The 15,532-nt window shown below is 45.4% G+C and overlaps 1 protein-coding gene across 1 annotated transcript in view; it reads left to right on the top strand.

Annotated features, from left to right (window-relative positions):
• DARS1 (aspartyl-tRNA synthetase 1) overlaps positions 1–15,532 on the top strand; it is a 985,274-nt gene that overhangs the window by 533,394 nt on the left and 436,348 nt on the right. Inside the window, exon 9 of the mRNA XM_069616538.1 lies at positions 6,363–6,422. Within this exon, the coding sequence (XP_069472639.1) occupies positions 6,363–6,422 (60 nt within the window). The remainder of the gene's footprint in view (positions 1–6,362; positions 6,423–15,532) is intronic.

Genomic DNA, 15,532 nt, shown 5'->3' on the forward strand with positions numbered 1-15,532 from the left:
CACCTGTGCTCACCCATGTGATATAAAGACGGGGCTGCGCGCCACCCGGAGTGCCCTGTGAGTGCCTGTTGACCTGTTAGCCGGCTAGCGGGCGGCAGGAGGCTGCTCCGGTAACGTTATTGTTTAACGCCTCGTTGAAAGCAAACGGAGGGGGATTGGGTCTGTGTTGCGCAGATTATCTGTATTTTTGTGTCATCTGTGTTGGAATGAAGCTCCATCTCCGCTCAAGGAGGAGTAAATCTACTGGGGCAGGGATGTACAATGACATCCTATCTGTCCTCCTGCTTTACACCCCCGTTAAGAACACTATGAGGTGAGCTCTGGCGATGCCCATATCGGGAGGTGATTCCTCAGCATTAAGAGGGGTGCAGGAGTGTATGACCTCTTTACAAAAAAACAAACAAATGAAGAGAGAGCGAAGACGTTTGATAATTCCTGCCAATCACGTTCGAGTGGCAATAAGGGGTTCTCTGTGGTGCAGATCTTCCATTTGAGCTGAAAGAAATCTCATCCCACCAAACTGCTAATATTGAGAGTGCTGTTAAGCCTGTGGCCCTTCTGTTAGGTTACTTCTGTTGGAAGTAAGCTGCCTGTGGCCAGTGAACCTGTTGCTCAGGGAACAGTGGATTTGAGTCCTATTGGGAAGCATCCATTGCTGGATTGGGGCAGCCCATTCAGCCGTATAGAGCTAGAAACTCTGGTAAAACAGACTGGTAAATTTGCTTCAAATTCCTCTGTCCGCCTGCCCCCCACACTCCCAAACTAATAAGTTCACAGTGGACCCCCAATAATAAAAGCGGGTGAGAAGGTGGGGCACGGGAACTCAACCACATTTTGTAAGCCAGTTTACAACGCTCTAAACATTAGGGATCCCATACTACAAGTGTGGGAGTGCTCTGTAATTGCCCTGGGAGGCTCTCAGCGGAGGCCCCAGGATGGTACCCTCCTGCTTCCCTCAGGTCGGAATTCGAAAACCCAATACTCTGGAGGAGGAAGGGTTTTTTCCAGATAATGGTGTGGCCGACGAGGAGCGAGAGGGTAGAGGTTTAGCTGAGGGGGGTGGAAGAACATATAAATCCATTCATAATAGCGAACTTAACGATGTAATGTGGAGACGGCACCATTTCCCGGATGACCCTAGCGTCCTTCTATATTACATGTTTAGCCATGGAGGCCGAGATTCGGTAAATCGGTGGAGGATCCTGGCTTTATTGAATGAAATCTCAACCTTGAGACTTATTTCTTCAAGGGACATCAAATTGGTGGATTTCATCCACCAAGATCGCTATGGTCACGTGCGCATAGTGTTTCTCTCACGTACAGTGTATGATGCGATACTGCAGGAAGTTAACTGTTTCAATGAATTTGGGTGTGGAATCTTAAATTTTAGTCCAGGCTTCATGAATCCATATGCGGAGAGATCCATAAGAGGTTCAACTGCTAACTCACAAGGCAGGAGCAGTTTGACCCAGGGGGTAGGTGAGACTCCTGGCCCGAAATAGCGTCAAGTCTTCGAGAATCTATATCCCCATTACAGGGATTGAAACCGAACCTTTAACCAGACGGAAAGGTTCTTATTGTTGTCCTGGAATTCTCGAAGGTCCTGGTTTCTTAAAAACTCTATTGAACTCCTGTTCTTTTTTTGGCGAATTTCAGAATCATTTGTTTTCAGGAAACCTGGCTTGCCACCCCCATGATCTGGATGGCTTTACTGGCTATTTGGAATTGGCTATGAAAGGCCTGAGAGGGAGACGGTCAGGGGGCCTTTTACTGGCTATCAGAAATTATATCAACTTAAGAGTAAAGGAAAGTTTCATTGTGATGAAATGCAGTTAAAGGTAATTGTGGAGCGAACAATGGGTTCCTGTTCACTCTTTACCCTTGTGCTGAATATCTATCGGAATCCTGAACTCTTACCCTTAAGGCCCTGAACTTATTCATTGAAGAGCAACATGTAAAATGCCCTGGTTTGCAGATTATAGTGGCGTGTGATCTTAATGTTGAAATCAATAGGAAAGGGGGCAAATGCACTGGAGCAGGAAAGCACATGGGTATATTAAGAGTCACTACTAGTAACTCGAAAAATATCATAGAGGGGATCCCTGGGGGTGTCCCAGGGAAACACCACAAGGGAAATTATGGCAAAATATTTTTACGAACTGTGGTCTCTTTTCTGTAAATGACTTGCTGAGTGATTTGGCTGACCTTAACACTTGGACTAATGGCATCTTTTCGTCAACAATTGATATCTATATGTCAAAACCATTGATGGATATGGTTCGCTCTTTCTCGTTGAAACCCAATGCATTAAGCGACCATGGATTTGCAGCATGTAAATAGGGATACTAATACTCTCCCTCTGATCATTAATAAGGCCAAAACTAGAATTACTTGGCATAAGGAAAATGTTTTTGTCAGACTTCATCACATCGAATTTTTAATCCAAACCACTTTATTATACACATGTTGTTTTTGGCTCTTATGTAGCCTCCTTAATAAAGAGGGCGGTAAAACCTGCAGAGTCCTGTTAATAAAGCAAAGTACATGCATATTTTTGACACTGAGGTACATATGAGAAAAAAGAGCAGTCATAAGGAAGTGAGGTACATCTTAGAAACTTCCATTTCATGGAGAAAAAAAAATGGAAATGGTGAGGAGTCCAAAAGATAAATGGAAAAATTGGCTAAGGAGTAACCGGGCTTCCATGTACCAGGCAGATAGCAAGAGTATGTTGAAAGCTCTGAAGCATGCTACCCCAAGACAATGTTGGGTCATGGTTAATTTCATGGAACTCTCCCAAATTGCAGCGCAAACCATTGCAATCTCAGAGGATGTATGGGTGGGTCACTTTAGCTCTTTATATGCCCCTTTGGGGCGGGACAACCGTCTCCAGATTTGTCTGAAAGCGAAAGAAGTACAAGTCTTCCTTGTGGCAGTAGAGAGAACCAAGTATGCCAGAAGCTAGAGACTGTGAAGCCTGCTTCTTGGACCCTTAAAGTAAAAGACAGTCCGTTTTGAACTGTGAAAGCAAAGTTAAATGGAGACCAGGGGAAAGGAGTCATTCCCTGTGGTGGTTTGGCAACTGTAAATCCAACTGGAAAGAGACCAGGGATCAGAGCCAACAGGATCAAACCAGGAAGTCGGGGGAAGGGAATCATCCCCCCTCGCAAGACCAGTACTGTGCTGGAAACAGTGGATCCAGGGAAGGGAGTCAATCCCCCTGGAATGGGGAAACAGAACTTTTGAGCAAAGAGTGTTAAAGGATTCACAGTCTTGTATCTGGGGAATCCTGGGACTAGGGGAAGGGAGACATTCCCGGGTTAAGAACTTGTAACCAGAACTGTGATACCTAGTCCAGGAGAAGGGAGTCTTTTACCGTGACCAAACACATTGGAGCAACCTTTAGTTTAGTTAGAAGTGTAAGGGACAGAGATGGGGACTTTTGACACAGGACGGTGGACATTTGAGTTACATTTAAGTTGAGGTAGATAACCCCCTCTTAGAGATAGGGTAAGTTAGGTTTTCTCTTTTATTTTCGTGGCTAAATAAGTCTATAGCAATCATTTTATTCTGCCACCTGTGTGTCGGTCTCCTCCTTCTGAACCCTTACAGCATATACATTCCCATCGTCCCTGCCAACGCCCTTCCCGAACAGATCCCCACCCCCACAACATTAAAGCTGTATAAAAGTAATTTTCCCATGTCTCCTGTATCTTAGCATTCACCTAGGGCAATTGACAAATTATTTCTTATTTTCGTGTCCATCGTCCATCTTTTTACTTACACTGGACTTTCAGCACAAGTGATGAGGCGAGCTCTGGGCATAATAGGCCACTCGGTAATACATTTCCGAAAATGGATTCCAGATCTGTCCAAAGGTTTCTACGCCTCCCTGTATCTGGAAATTGAATGGAGAGCGGGCCTCTTTTTTATTTATTTTTTATTTTGTATTTTAATGGTTCTCCTGCATGTCTCCCTGTCACTGTCTGGCCTTTTTGGCTTGGCCAATTCAGGTTCTGCTGTTGGGTTCTCCTTCTCCACCTCTCTCCACAGTAACACCACTTGCTTTCCTGAACGTCATCCCAACACCCAAGTCGAGAGCCTGGTCTCGTTTTATGTAGGTGTTGATTGAATGAGTGAAACAATGAAGGTACTGATTCTTGGGTTTATTTCCACCTCTCGCTTTGCACTACATAATTAATGGGGCGGTGATGAAACGTGCTCCCCATTTCTGAGGCCGTCGTTGTTTGTATTTTCTTGCGGGTGCTTTCTTTGATATGGATCGGACCTTGCTCCGGAGCCAAGCACCCCACCCGCCATGTTGGCATAAGGCAGCGGTAGCACACCAAACCATGAACACTTTGCTCTGCTTTCCCCATGTTCACCTGAGTTCCCTGTGCAACTGTGCAGAGCGCGAGCATTTGCTGTGTGTGATTTGGGTGTCTGCCATATGATGTGTGCCTGTCTCTGGGTTGCAGTCCATGCTGGAACTTGAGCATCAGTGTGTGCTTTTTCCCTGTCCCCCCTCTGGACAGAGAGCCACAGCCTTTTACTGAGGAAGATGGAAGACCAGCCTTGGCTTTGGCTTATGTTACGCAGTAAGTATGAGAGCACTTTTCTTACGGGTTTCTCCCTGGCATGGTGATGAATTCTTGATCCGAGCAAGCAACCTTATTTCTCCCACAATCATGATGCACGTTTCCTCCAGGCTGAAATGCAGTCTTCTTACTACTCTTGTTTTAGCTGTATCCACTCGGGGCCTTCTTATACTACCTCCAGGGGTTTCATCAGAGTGTGTGGCTCCCCTAGCCCCTTCCAGGGCTGTCCTCTGCTGGTGATGCACAGGCAGTGCTTAATTTGTAAGTGCCTGGGGTCACATATTTTCTAACATGCCATGACGTCAGGATGGGCAACTTCCCGACCACTGTTGCCACCAACCACTGCTACGCCCCATACTCGCAACATATATGGGTTTAAAGCAGCAACTCCCACGGCTCATTGTAGTTGACGGATGTACTCACTACTGCAGAAGTGTGATTTACCAATGGCAATCAACATACACATAAATGCCATGCTCGTCGTGTCTTGACATGTGACCCACAGTATTTCGGGTGTTTTGCCGTTTGTGCATTTAGGCCTATGTGTTATCTGTATGTACATTATGTTTGTGCCTTCCCCAGTCGGATATCTTTATTTTTTTCCCTATAAAAGAGCTAAACTATTGGCTTTGTGGATATTTTGTGTGTACAGTAGACTGCAGTTGTGAACTGCTTCCTATCAAGGCAGAGAACTTTTAGCTTCGACTCACCATAAGGCTGCTAGCTACATTCGCTTCTGAATCTTGCAATTCGAGCAAGCGAGTACGTTTTGCGGATGATGCTTTTGTTTTAAATAAGCGGGTGCCTTGTTACTTAATACCAGCTGCTTGTAGCGTGCAGACAAAATGAATCCTCACCTGGAGAGTGAGCGAGGATGTTGGGCGAGTAATCAGTATAGTGGAAAAAGGGCGATTTAGCTTTTGTTACAACCCACTCATTCGTTGCATTTCTATACAAACCATTCTTGGCAGGATTCAATTGCCCACAATTGTACAGCGTTCATCAAAGATCGGTGAAAGAAACCCAGTTTGCTTGGAAAATGAGCGGCTGGATTCAGTGTGATTTTACTGTTCTCAAATAAAGCGCTCCAGATGATCAGGGAAGCAGAAGCATATCCCAAGAATGCTCCTGTGAGCATATGCTGTGTATCGGCTTGCGGTGGTACTGCAAATTAAACTATAATGAATGATACTTTGTTACCCACTCCACCAAGCTGAATGACCTTCTAAAGTAGTATACGCGGAAAAATACCCTGAAAAGGTAGATTAATATATAATACGTGTCTGCAATCTGTGGCTCTCCAGGTGTTTTGGACTACAACACCCATGATCCTGTGCCATTGACTGTTGGGTAGAACTGATGGGAATTGTAGTCCAACACATCTGGGGAGCTGGAGGTGTCGGACTCCTGCTATAATGCATCATCTGTGGTCCCTTTCAAATGCACATTTGCTGAGGATTCTACAACATGTCTATTTTATTGAGATTGTTATGATTAACAAGTTGAACTGTGAATTAGGATGACTTGGAAGTGCTGTTAGATAAACGTTGCTATACATTTTGATTGTTCACCCGATTAAAAAAAAATCTATTCAAATAAAAAAACCTATATTGACGATACAAAAAGATATATCCATCTATTGATCACACGTGCTTTAAGTGCTTATGCAATGTTGTTGTAGTATGTTCTGCTTTTTAAGCAGACGGCATCAGTCCTTTCATATGATCTCATGCTGTGCTTCTTTGCTTTTTGCCAATCCTTTAGGAAGGAAGGGCCACCGTAAATCAGGATACAAGACTGGACAACCGAGTCATTGATCTAAGGGTAAGAATTCCTTATTTTCTTGTAGTGTCATCTGAAACAGCTTAGACATACTAAATTGCAAACATTTCACTTAGCCTGCTGATAGAAAAGAGTTGCTTAGTGGATCATAAATGATGCCCCACGAGGAATAAAGTTCCCTACTGAATACATGTGATGGAATACTTATGGTGACTGTGCGAGCACATGTAAAAAATCCATTTCTTGCTGGCAAAACATCAGTTCCTTCATCATCATGTCCTCTTGAGTCACGGCTAGCCCCCTATCCGTGTCTGGCGAAGCAAATGGTGGGCAAAGGAGTGGTCCAGCAGCAATTAAGGGATTATTCGGATTGCAATGTTTGTTTAATTCAGGAAAGAATGTATGTTGTTCACTTCGGAATACAACTAGCCAGGGTTTCACCTTTTTTAAATTGATTTATTGGTAATATATGGATCGCTATTGAGATAGTGTATTCAGGGAGCATGTTTGTAGTAACCTAGTTTGTAGTGTGCTGGATATCAAGGCCTATTAGAACATCAAACCCGGCTTAAAGATCCATAGATAACATTAGAAGCAACTTTTAAAAGTTAATAAAATGTCAGACTATCAAAGCCGTATCCTCCAAACTGTACAATACATGAATAGTTTCCTTTCAGCCAGTAGTGAACGAGTGTAAATATCAGATAATCAGATGGATTAACAAATAAGATTGCTGCGGTTCAGTAACATTGCTGGACCTCATTGTTATTTTACAACTGCACATTAGTGCCATGTTTGTGTGATCATTGACGAGGCACGCTTTCTGCTGTTTCTCCAGTCATCCCTAGAAGGCCACAGCTTGCCCATGATGTTCACCACGGTTCTCCTCAAGGGTGCATCAACGTGGTATTCTCCAACCAGTGAACATTTGAAGTCTTATTACAAATGCAATAAGTGATTACTTGCATTTGGAGGATATTCGCAGTCTTCCGAATGTGTATAGGATTTCTACTTGCCATTATGGCTAGCCACTATTGTGTGCCCAGGAACGATGCAAACTGTTCTAGTCTTTCTTAGTCTATGCCCAAGCAAGTAATGAGGATGTTGCAGAGTGCCTGTCAGTGGGTACTAAGAGGTTGGGGAGGTGAGGCACTTTTTTGCGTAGAATGCTAAGGTTTACAGGAAGTCGTGTCTATCTGTGGGCCTGATAACTGCTATCTGGAGAACCTTGTGATTGAGGCAGTTGTCATCTTGTGTGATTTCTTTTAGTGGTTAAAGGAGGTTGGCCAGGTCTCTGTCTCAGGCCTCTGTCCATTTATTTGGTGCTGGGTAATGCTATGGGGCAGATCATGTCTTCCTCCAAGAAAGTTGGCTTTCCATATTCCAATGTTTGGGTTGATGGCGTTTCTGAGTAAGAAGTCTGCAGATGGCAAGGGTTCTGCAGCAGATTGTGTCCTCTGGAAGAGGAGCAGTGAGTTCTGCCACTGTTTCTGTAATGAGTTGGGCTATTGTCTAGTGTTTCTTGAAGGTCTCTTGGGCTTGAAGCCTCAGTTTGACCTGCGCTGCACGGGGCGTCTTGAACTGGAAGTCTGGCTTCTAGAAGAGAATGCACTCTAGTCCCAGTTACATTCAGGCAGCCTGAATTTGGAGCAGCTGCAATGTTTTCCTTTACCTTTTTCATAATGTGGTCAGTAGTGGAACTTGGCTAGCACAATCAACATGGACAGTGTACAGCTCTCAAGTTTCCATTTTCTATGAGAGGTCACCCCAATTTGTTTTTTTTTCCTTTGAATTCCTTGACTTGTAGTTTTATCTGAAAAAAACGACAAGATGAGCCTTTAAAACATGGCATGGGAAAAGGTGAGTGATCTTGAGGGTATGATATGCCCTGTTGAAACCCAACTATAGGACTAACTTCCCAAGGCAAATATTTTGCAATTGCGTGCTAATTGTATTCAAGTTATGTTGCTGTGTTTGTTGGATGTCTGAAATACATGATGCTCTTGCAGTCAAGTGTAATAAGTAAACCAGTATCGGCAAGCCACCAGTATGACCGGAACATATTTGTGACTGGTATCGTAAGCTGGAAGAAAAACACTTATTTGCAGTTGGTCAAGGAATGCATGTGGTCCTAAACGTAAATGCCTTTTGACTATTGTTCTCTGATGCACACACCATCTCCTGTGAGATTTTAATTTCATAAGGTTAATACGTTGCGTGAGAAGCGCGTACACTGTCTACCCACCACGAACGGTGATAGGATCTGTTTTTACCAAGCGCTAATATTCTCACCCTCTTCAGCCTTGCCTCACAACGCACAATGAAGGCAAAGCTCGATTAGTGCACCCTAATACTGTGGCATGCAGCTTAGGTTTCAGGTACAAATTGTTCAATAATAAGCTTTTTACTGTTTTGTTGTTTGTCATACTTATTATTTGATGTTTCATGACACAGAGCAAAACCAAAAGTTAATGGCTTGAAGGTTCTGAACAAATCATAACCACGGGCCCACCTCTGGGCAACCCTCCAGACCATCGTTTTTCAGAATGCCTATCCATTGCCCTTGCCCTTGCCACCAGAAAGCCTCCCTTTTTAATTTATTTGTATTTATTTGTTCTACTGTGTGTTTCCATGTACTGCACTTGCCCCTCCCCTTTCCCCTAGCACTTTCCCCTCCCTCCCGCCTGCCCTGCACTTGCACGATCTCGATGTCACCTGGCCTACTAAGATCGTTGACTGGCTTCCCTTTGTTCCCCCTTCCTTGCCTCGTCGCGCCTTGAAACACTTGTGTATAGGTGCGTTATAAATGTCATAACATATATCATTACAGAAGGGACAAGACCATATGCAAATCAGGCTCGGTCCCACCCAAAAAGGGCCATCCCAGCCCTGCTTGGTCACATCCTTTCTGCACAAGACCACAAGCATCCCCAAACATGTTTCAGCCTCGTTGATTCATCAGTGAGAAGTAGCTTGGTTTCATGACACAGATTCATATGAATTTAATTATAGCCCAAATTTAGTATATGGCTGTTAAGAGATTTCATCTGTAAATTTTACTCTAAAATGTAGTGTCTCTTTTAATAATTATTTATGAACTTGTATGCCCATAGATTTTTACATATGGTTACGGTATGGAAGGAGAACGCCAACACACAAGTGGCATGATTGTTTCTAAAGACTTTTATTCATGAGAAAAGTAAAGGAAAAACCCTATGTGACCATATTAGTAAGAGATTCTCCTGCCTCAACTCAATACTAAGGCTATGTCAGGATGTTCACAATTAAAGGTCCACCGTCCCATGTCATAATCTATTTCGTTCCCTTACACTTATAACTAACTTAAAAGGTTGTTGATTCTTTTTAGTGCAGTAGATTGGCTCCCTTCTTCTGTAGGAATTGTTCGCTTCCCCAGGTTGCAGTTCTTTTAAAATGCAGCACACAAAGTTCCAGAGTCTCAATTCAACAATAAAGCAAAGTTGCGACTCAAAATCTTGGTACCAAGAGAATCTCTCCCTTTTTTGGTCTTTCACAGGCTTCTCACAATGTTCACAAATAAGCAATGTTACAACTGAATAATCTTAAGAGGCAAAGCAAATGACTCCCTTCTCTTGGTCTTTTCGTAGCTTCTCACAATGCCAAGAGAATGACTCCCTTCCCTTGGCTTTTATCACAATGGTCACAAACACCAGGGGGAATGACTCCCTTCCCCTGTCTTTTCTTAGGCTACTCGTCTCGAAGCCTTCCTGGTTCACTATCCTTCCAGGTACTGTGACTATGAAGAGCAGTGCTGATAGTTTTATTTTTGCATTTATTTCAGTGCACAACGCCCTCAGGCATCTAGGAGCTAGTTACAGAAAGGACATAGTATAGTTCATAAAGTGCATGGCAATAGAAGGGTTACAACCTGCTGGTGGGTGGTAAAAACACACTTGGCCATGCCTCTCCTCACAGTACTGGGGGCTACTTCATATGTACAGACGAGCATAAATGACAAAATATTTATTTATTTTTGCATTTATAGAAGCGTGCCAGACCCTCAGGCGTCAGGGCACTAGTTATTGTTAGTGTGAAGTGACATTCTTAAAGTGCAAGGCCAAGCATACAGGTTACAGCATAAAATTGTGTTTGTGGAGAGCATAAACTAGCAATGCGACACCTCATGGTAAGGGGGGTGGCGGCTACATCAGGTATACAGAGACAAATCGGGTAGGTGCACAAACTGGCAAAGCCATGTCTCTACACCAGGTATACAGGTGAACAGAGCCAAATCATCAGGGCGCTAGTTACAGTTGAAGGTGATAGGGTAACAGGCTTAATATGTGTCAATCCTTCTTAAAAAGATGTTGTGAAGTGCAACACATGATGATTAGCATCTCTGGAGAGAAAAAAGGTCAAGCCCTGCCAGCTAGGTCTAAGTGAAAGCACAGAGGTGTGGCATTGAACCAGCAGGCTAATGTAAGGAATAGGTAATCCCAAGAGGTAGCTACTATAGTTACGGTATAAAGAACCAAGTTCCAAGTGAAGGTACACAGACTGGTAAAGCCCTCACCTCATGGTAAGGGGGGCTACTTCAGGTGTGCAGCCAAGTATTACAGTGCAATATGGGAGGGGTCACCACTGGAAGGGGCGCACCAGGAGTGCTGTGGCCACATCAGGAGAGTAGAGGCAAATCGTTTTTATACAGTAACAGGTACATTGTGGGTCAGTTCACTGGATCAATTATGCACACATGACTCTAGAAGCAGATGCTTGTCAGGCCGCGTTGCAAGCTGAGGATCCGGCTGGTAGCTGGAGCGGCGAGAATGGGCAGGTTGGGTGCGCTGAGCTCTGGGAGAGAAGCATTGTGGGTGAGAGGAGGCGGGAGGGACCACTGACTTGCCAAGGCACCGTGATGTGGGTAGCATGTTGGTAATAAACAGTGTGTGGACAGAATGCAGGTCGCTGCCATGGTTGTCTGGGGAAGGGCATATCTCCAGGACCGTGAGGGATGGTGGGAGGGTGGAAGCGGGGTGCCTTCATAAGGGGGTCTCGAAATGATCATTGTGAGCCATGGACAGACATACTGCTAAGTGGGCTCAAAAGAGAGCGGTGCTAATTACCTTTGGACGAAGTATGCGGCAGAAACCGGAGACAAGATTTCCAGTGCTCTCCGAATAAGCACGTTTCTGATGCTTGTGAATCTGCTTAGAATTACATGCTGTGCATATAGTCCAACATCTAGTGGTAATCGCAGAGTATTGTATCTTGTTTTTCGAGGATCGAAAGGGGACGTCGACATGGGATTGCCTGTAACACTATCCCTAACGGGACATGTAGTGTACCCAAAATCCCTCACGTGTCGAGGTCCCTCAGATAGTTTTTTTTTTCTGCCCAGCTAGCTTGTCACCTTATGCAGAGCTCTTACAAATTGCTAATTAATTTCTTTGTCCATGACCTCAGGTTGTTTATATTTTCGTCCCCTTCATCGATGACTACGTATCTACCGCTGCCGAAGACTGTGGACGACTACTCGGCGGCTGGTGATCCGGTCGACGCTGTCGACCCTGGGCCTTCCAGCCGGCCTATACAGTAGGGAGAGTGGGGTCCGGGCAGATTTCTTTTCTCAAGAATGTATTTCCTTCTCCCCTCTTTGCCCTTTTGGTTTTGCTGTCGCTCTAAACCTGAGTTATGGACAGGACACCTTTTTAAAATGTTGCCCTTCTTGTAAAGGCAAGTACCCTTGGAAGGACACGCACCAGAGGTGCAATAGGTGTCTCCCTGGCGATCACCATGAGGCGTCCTGTCTGTCTTGCCAATTCCTGCGTCCAAGACGATTAAAGAACGGCAAGTTAAACGGTGTGCGGCCTACGCCATGATGCATGCCGAGGGTAGCTCCCCCGCCGACATAGGCGCAGAGAGTGATGAGGAACTGAACGACAGCCGTGGCTCCGACACAGATGCCATCGACCTGTATTCGGCCACACTCTGAGTCGTCCGTCCCCAGCCCTGGCAGGCAGGCCACCGGTTCTGCTATGGGGATTGCACCCCCCGGCAACAGGGGCGCACACGCTACTCACCAAGGTAAACACACAACACCCCAAACTGCCTCGACGGACTTGTCGGCACGGTCAAAGACCCCAGCGGGTACGTCGAATTCCCAGATGGAACACGCCGATACGCAGCATTGGCAACTCTCCCTGCAACTGCGTAAACTGCATGCGTCCGGGCTTTCTACTGACAAGGGCGTCAGCACCAAGATTCATAGGAGCGTCGAGACGTCTTTTCAGAGCGTCCGACGCAGAAAGTTCTGACAACGTCGAAGACTATGGTGAAGCCACTAGAATAGTCGAACCATCTCCCAGAGACAGTGAACATATGCAAGAGTCTCGCGAAGATTGTTTCGGCGGCTAATAGGCCTAAAGACAGGTAGCGAGATATGTCCACATGCCGAGAAAGGCAGGAAGACTATTCCGAAGGTCCCCTGGCTAAAACTCTGTCAGATAAAACATGACACACTAAGCACTCAGGCCCCCAAGAAGAGCCCTTTCCCCCCTCTAGGCTCCTCTTGCTCCTCATTATGGACCAGAGACAGTTTTGAGGGGTGTATGGATAGACTTTCCAAACTTGTGGACTTTTCAGAAACGTTTACTACACCTAAGAGGCCTAGCGAAGAAGACCTGTACCCTACTGTATCTAAATTTCAAAGGACCACTTGCCTGGAGGTGTTTGACTTGACGGACCCAGGGCAGGATCCTCAGGACCTGTATGTTCAGGAAGATGATGCTTTTGAGGACCCTATTGACCAGGACCCTGTTTGGGGAAAATGAGCAGCCAGTGGATAATGCACCATGTATGTCGCAAAAAATACACCTGAACCAGACACATTTGGCATGGACCCTCCTCCATCTCCTATAAGACAGGCGTCTCCCGTAGATGATCAGATGGCATTTAATGCTATTTTGAAAAGGGCTGCTGAACATATTCAGATTGCCACGCAACAGGCAGTGCTAGACACCGACTTCGTGGAGGATATTCTGAAGGAGAAACCACCTGCAAGCAAGGCTATACCTTTACTGAATTCCATTAAACGGCGTATCGCTCCTTCTTTGCAAACACCATCGCAAAACAGAGCTGTGAACCCACTGGTTGAGAAGCTTTTTCATCCCACAACTACAGACCCTCTCTACATTCTGGGACATGCCACACCAGATTCCCTAGTGATGAGTACGACTAGGAAAAGAGCAGGAGTACCCTCGTCCACGGGCAAAGCACCACCGGACAAGGACTGCAAGAAGTCGTATGCCCTGGGGAAGCGTGTCACAACAGCAGCAGTCTATTCCACCAGAATTGCCAACAATACCACGTTGTTGGCCAGCTACAGCAACGTTCAGTGGAATCTGCTCCAAGAAGGTCTGCAGGAGGTCCTTGAACCAACACGGTCACGCCTGCTGGCGTTGTGTCAGAAGGGAGGCAGGGGAATCGTAATATTCTTAAGAATACCCTAGATTCTGCAGAGACAGCGGGGAGAACGTTGGTCCAAGGTACCCTATTGAAGTGGCATGTATGGTTGAAAAATTCGGGTATCAAACCGGAAACTCAGACGCCCCTCTTTAACGAACCGATGGAGGAATCTAACCGGTTTGGTAAAGCGGTAGATGAAGCAATAGAAGCCGCGAAGAAAGAACACAAGTCTTTGAAGTCCTTAAAACAGATAACTCGAAGGCCCTTTCAGCAGAAAGGTGGAAGCTCTTGCTGCTCCTTTCAGCGACAATCTTTCACTCGTTCCCCTAACAATCAGTATGGAGCCAGAAACACTTGGTCCTCAGGACAGGGGTCAGCTGCCTCAAACCAATATCAATCTAGAGGACAGCGCAGTGGCAAGGGGAGGGGTAGAAGTACCACCCCAAATGCTCCCCGGCCTCCAATCAAAAATGACTTGCGATCCGGGTCCCCTCCCATGCCTCCCCACTCTGGGGACCGTTAACATCATTCTTGAATGCATGGGAGGGAATTACCACAGACCAGTGGGTACTCAAGACCGTCACCCACGGTTACTTTATCGAGGTCAGCCGACCACCTCGATACCGGCCTCCAAAGAACAGGCGTTCGTGACCGGATCATCTCAAGATACTACTGCAAGAGGTGGAGATCCTGCAGGAAAAGGGCGCAATCAAAGTTGTCCCCGTTCTACAGGTAAAACAAGGGTATTTATCCTGTGTACTTCCTTGTACCCAAAAAGGATCTCACCATGTGCCCTGTGCTAGACGAGCGCCCAGCGAACAAATTAGTTAAACCATGAAAGTTTCAAATGATAACATTGCAAGAGGTAATCCCGCTACTAACACAGGGGGATTACATGGCAACATTGGACATGAAAGATGCATACTTTCATATTTCAATGTTGCCAACGCACAGAAAATACCTAAGGTTCATGATAGAGGACAAGCACTATCATTTCAAGGTCCTTCTCTTCGGCATTGCCTCAGCCCCAAGGATATTTACAAAGGTGCCGGCAGTAGCGGCGGCTCACCTGCGCAGGCAATCCATCCCAGTTTATCCTGACCTCCGTCAGGGGTTTTGACCCATGTCCGAGTTATTATGCTGCAACATTTGGGGCTGTGGGCTCAGAAAATCCAAGATGGCCGAAAAAGCCCACATTGCGCCAGAATCCCGGAAAACCGCGCAGTTTTGCGCACACCAAAATGGTCGCCTGACCTACCACCCACCAGTGCGAGCGTGATGGGCCAGAAGCGCCATGAGTGAAACGTGGTGCCAAAGGAAAAACAGCAGTGCCTGTTAGCTCAAAAAACGCTTTGAAATCACCTTTCTCTGAAATGCAAGCTAAAAATGCCGATTTTAAACATTGCAAGATATTCCAAAATCTCACTGAACAACAGCAGACATTTGGCAGAATGAAGTCTTGTGTGCATACAAAATCTGGGAAACGAAAGAGCCTAAAATAATGTTCATAATGAAACTGGCTGAGCTGTGGATGTCAGCAGCTTAAGTTAAATTGGACTGAAAGCCACTAAAATTTCAATGTTTAAAATAAATGAGTGACCTACAGTGTCACATAGCTTGCAACTGTTAAATGTGATAGTTTTGAACTTAGAATCAGCATTCTAGCTGCATGTGTAAAAATTGTAAGTTTGATTTGGATGTAGAAAACT

Source organism: Ambystoma mexicanum, chromosome 9 (genome assembly GCF_040938575.1).
Source record: "Ambystoma mexicanum isolate Mex_15411 chromosome 9, UKY_AmexF1_1, whole genome shotgun sequence".
Classification (NCBI taxonomy): Eukaryota; Metazoa; Chordata; class Amphibia; order Caudata; family Ambystomatidae; genus Ambystoma; species Ambystoma mexicanum.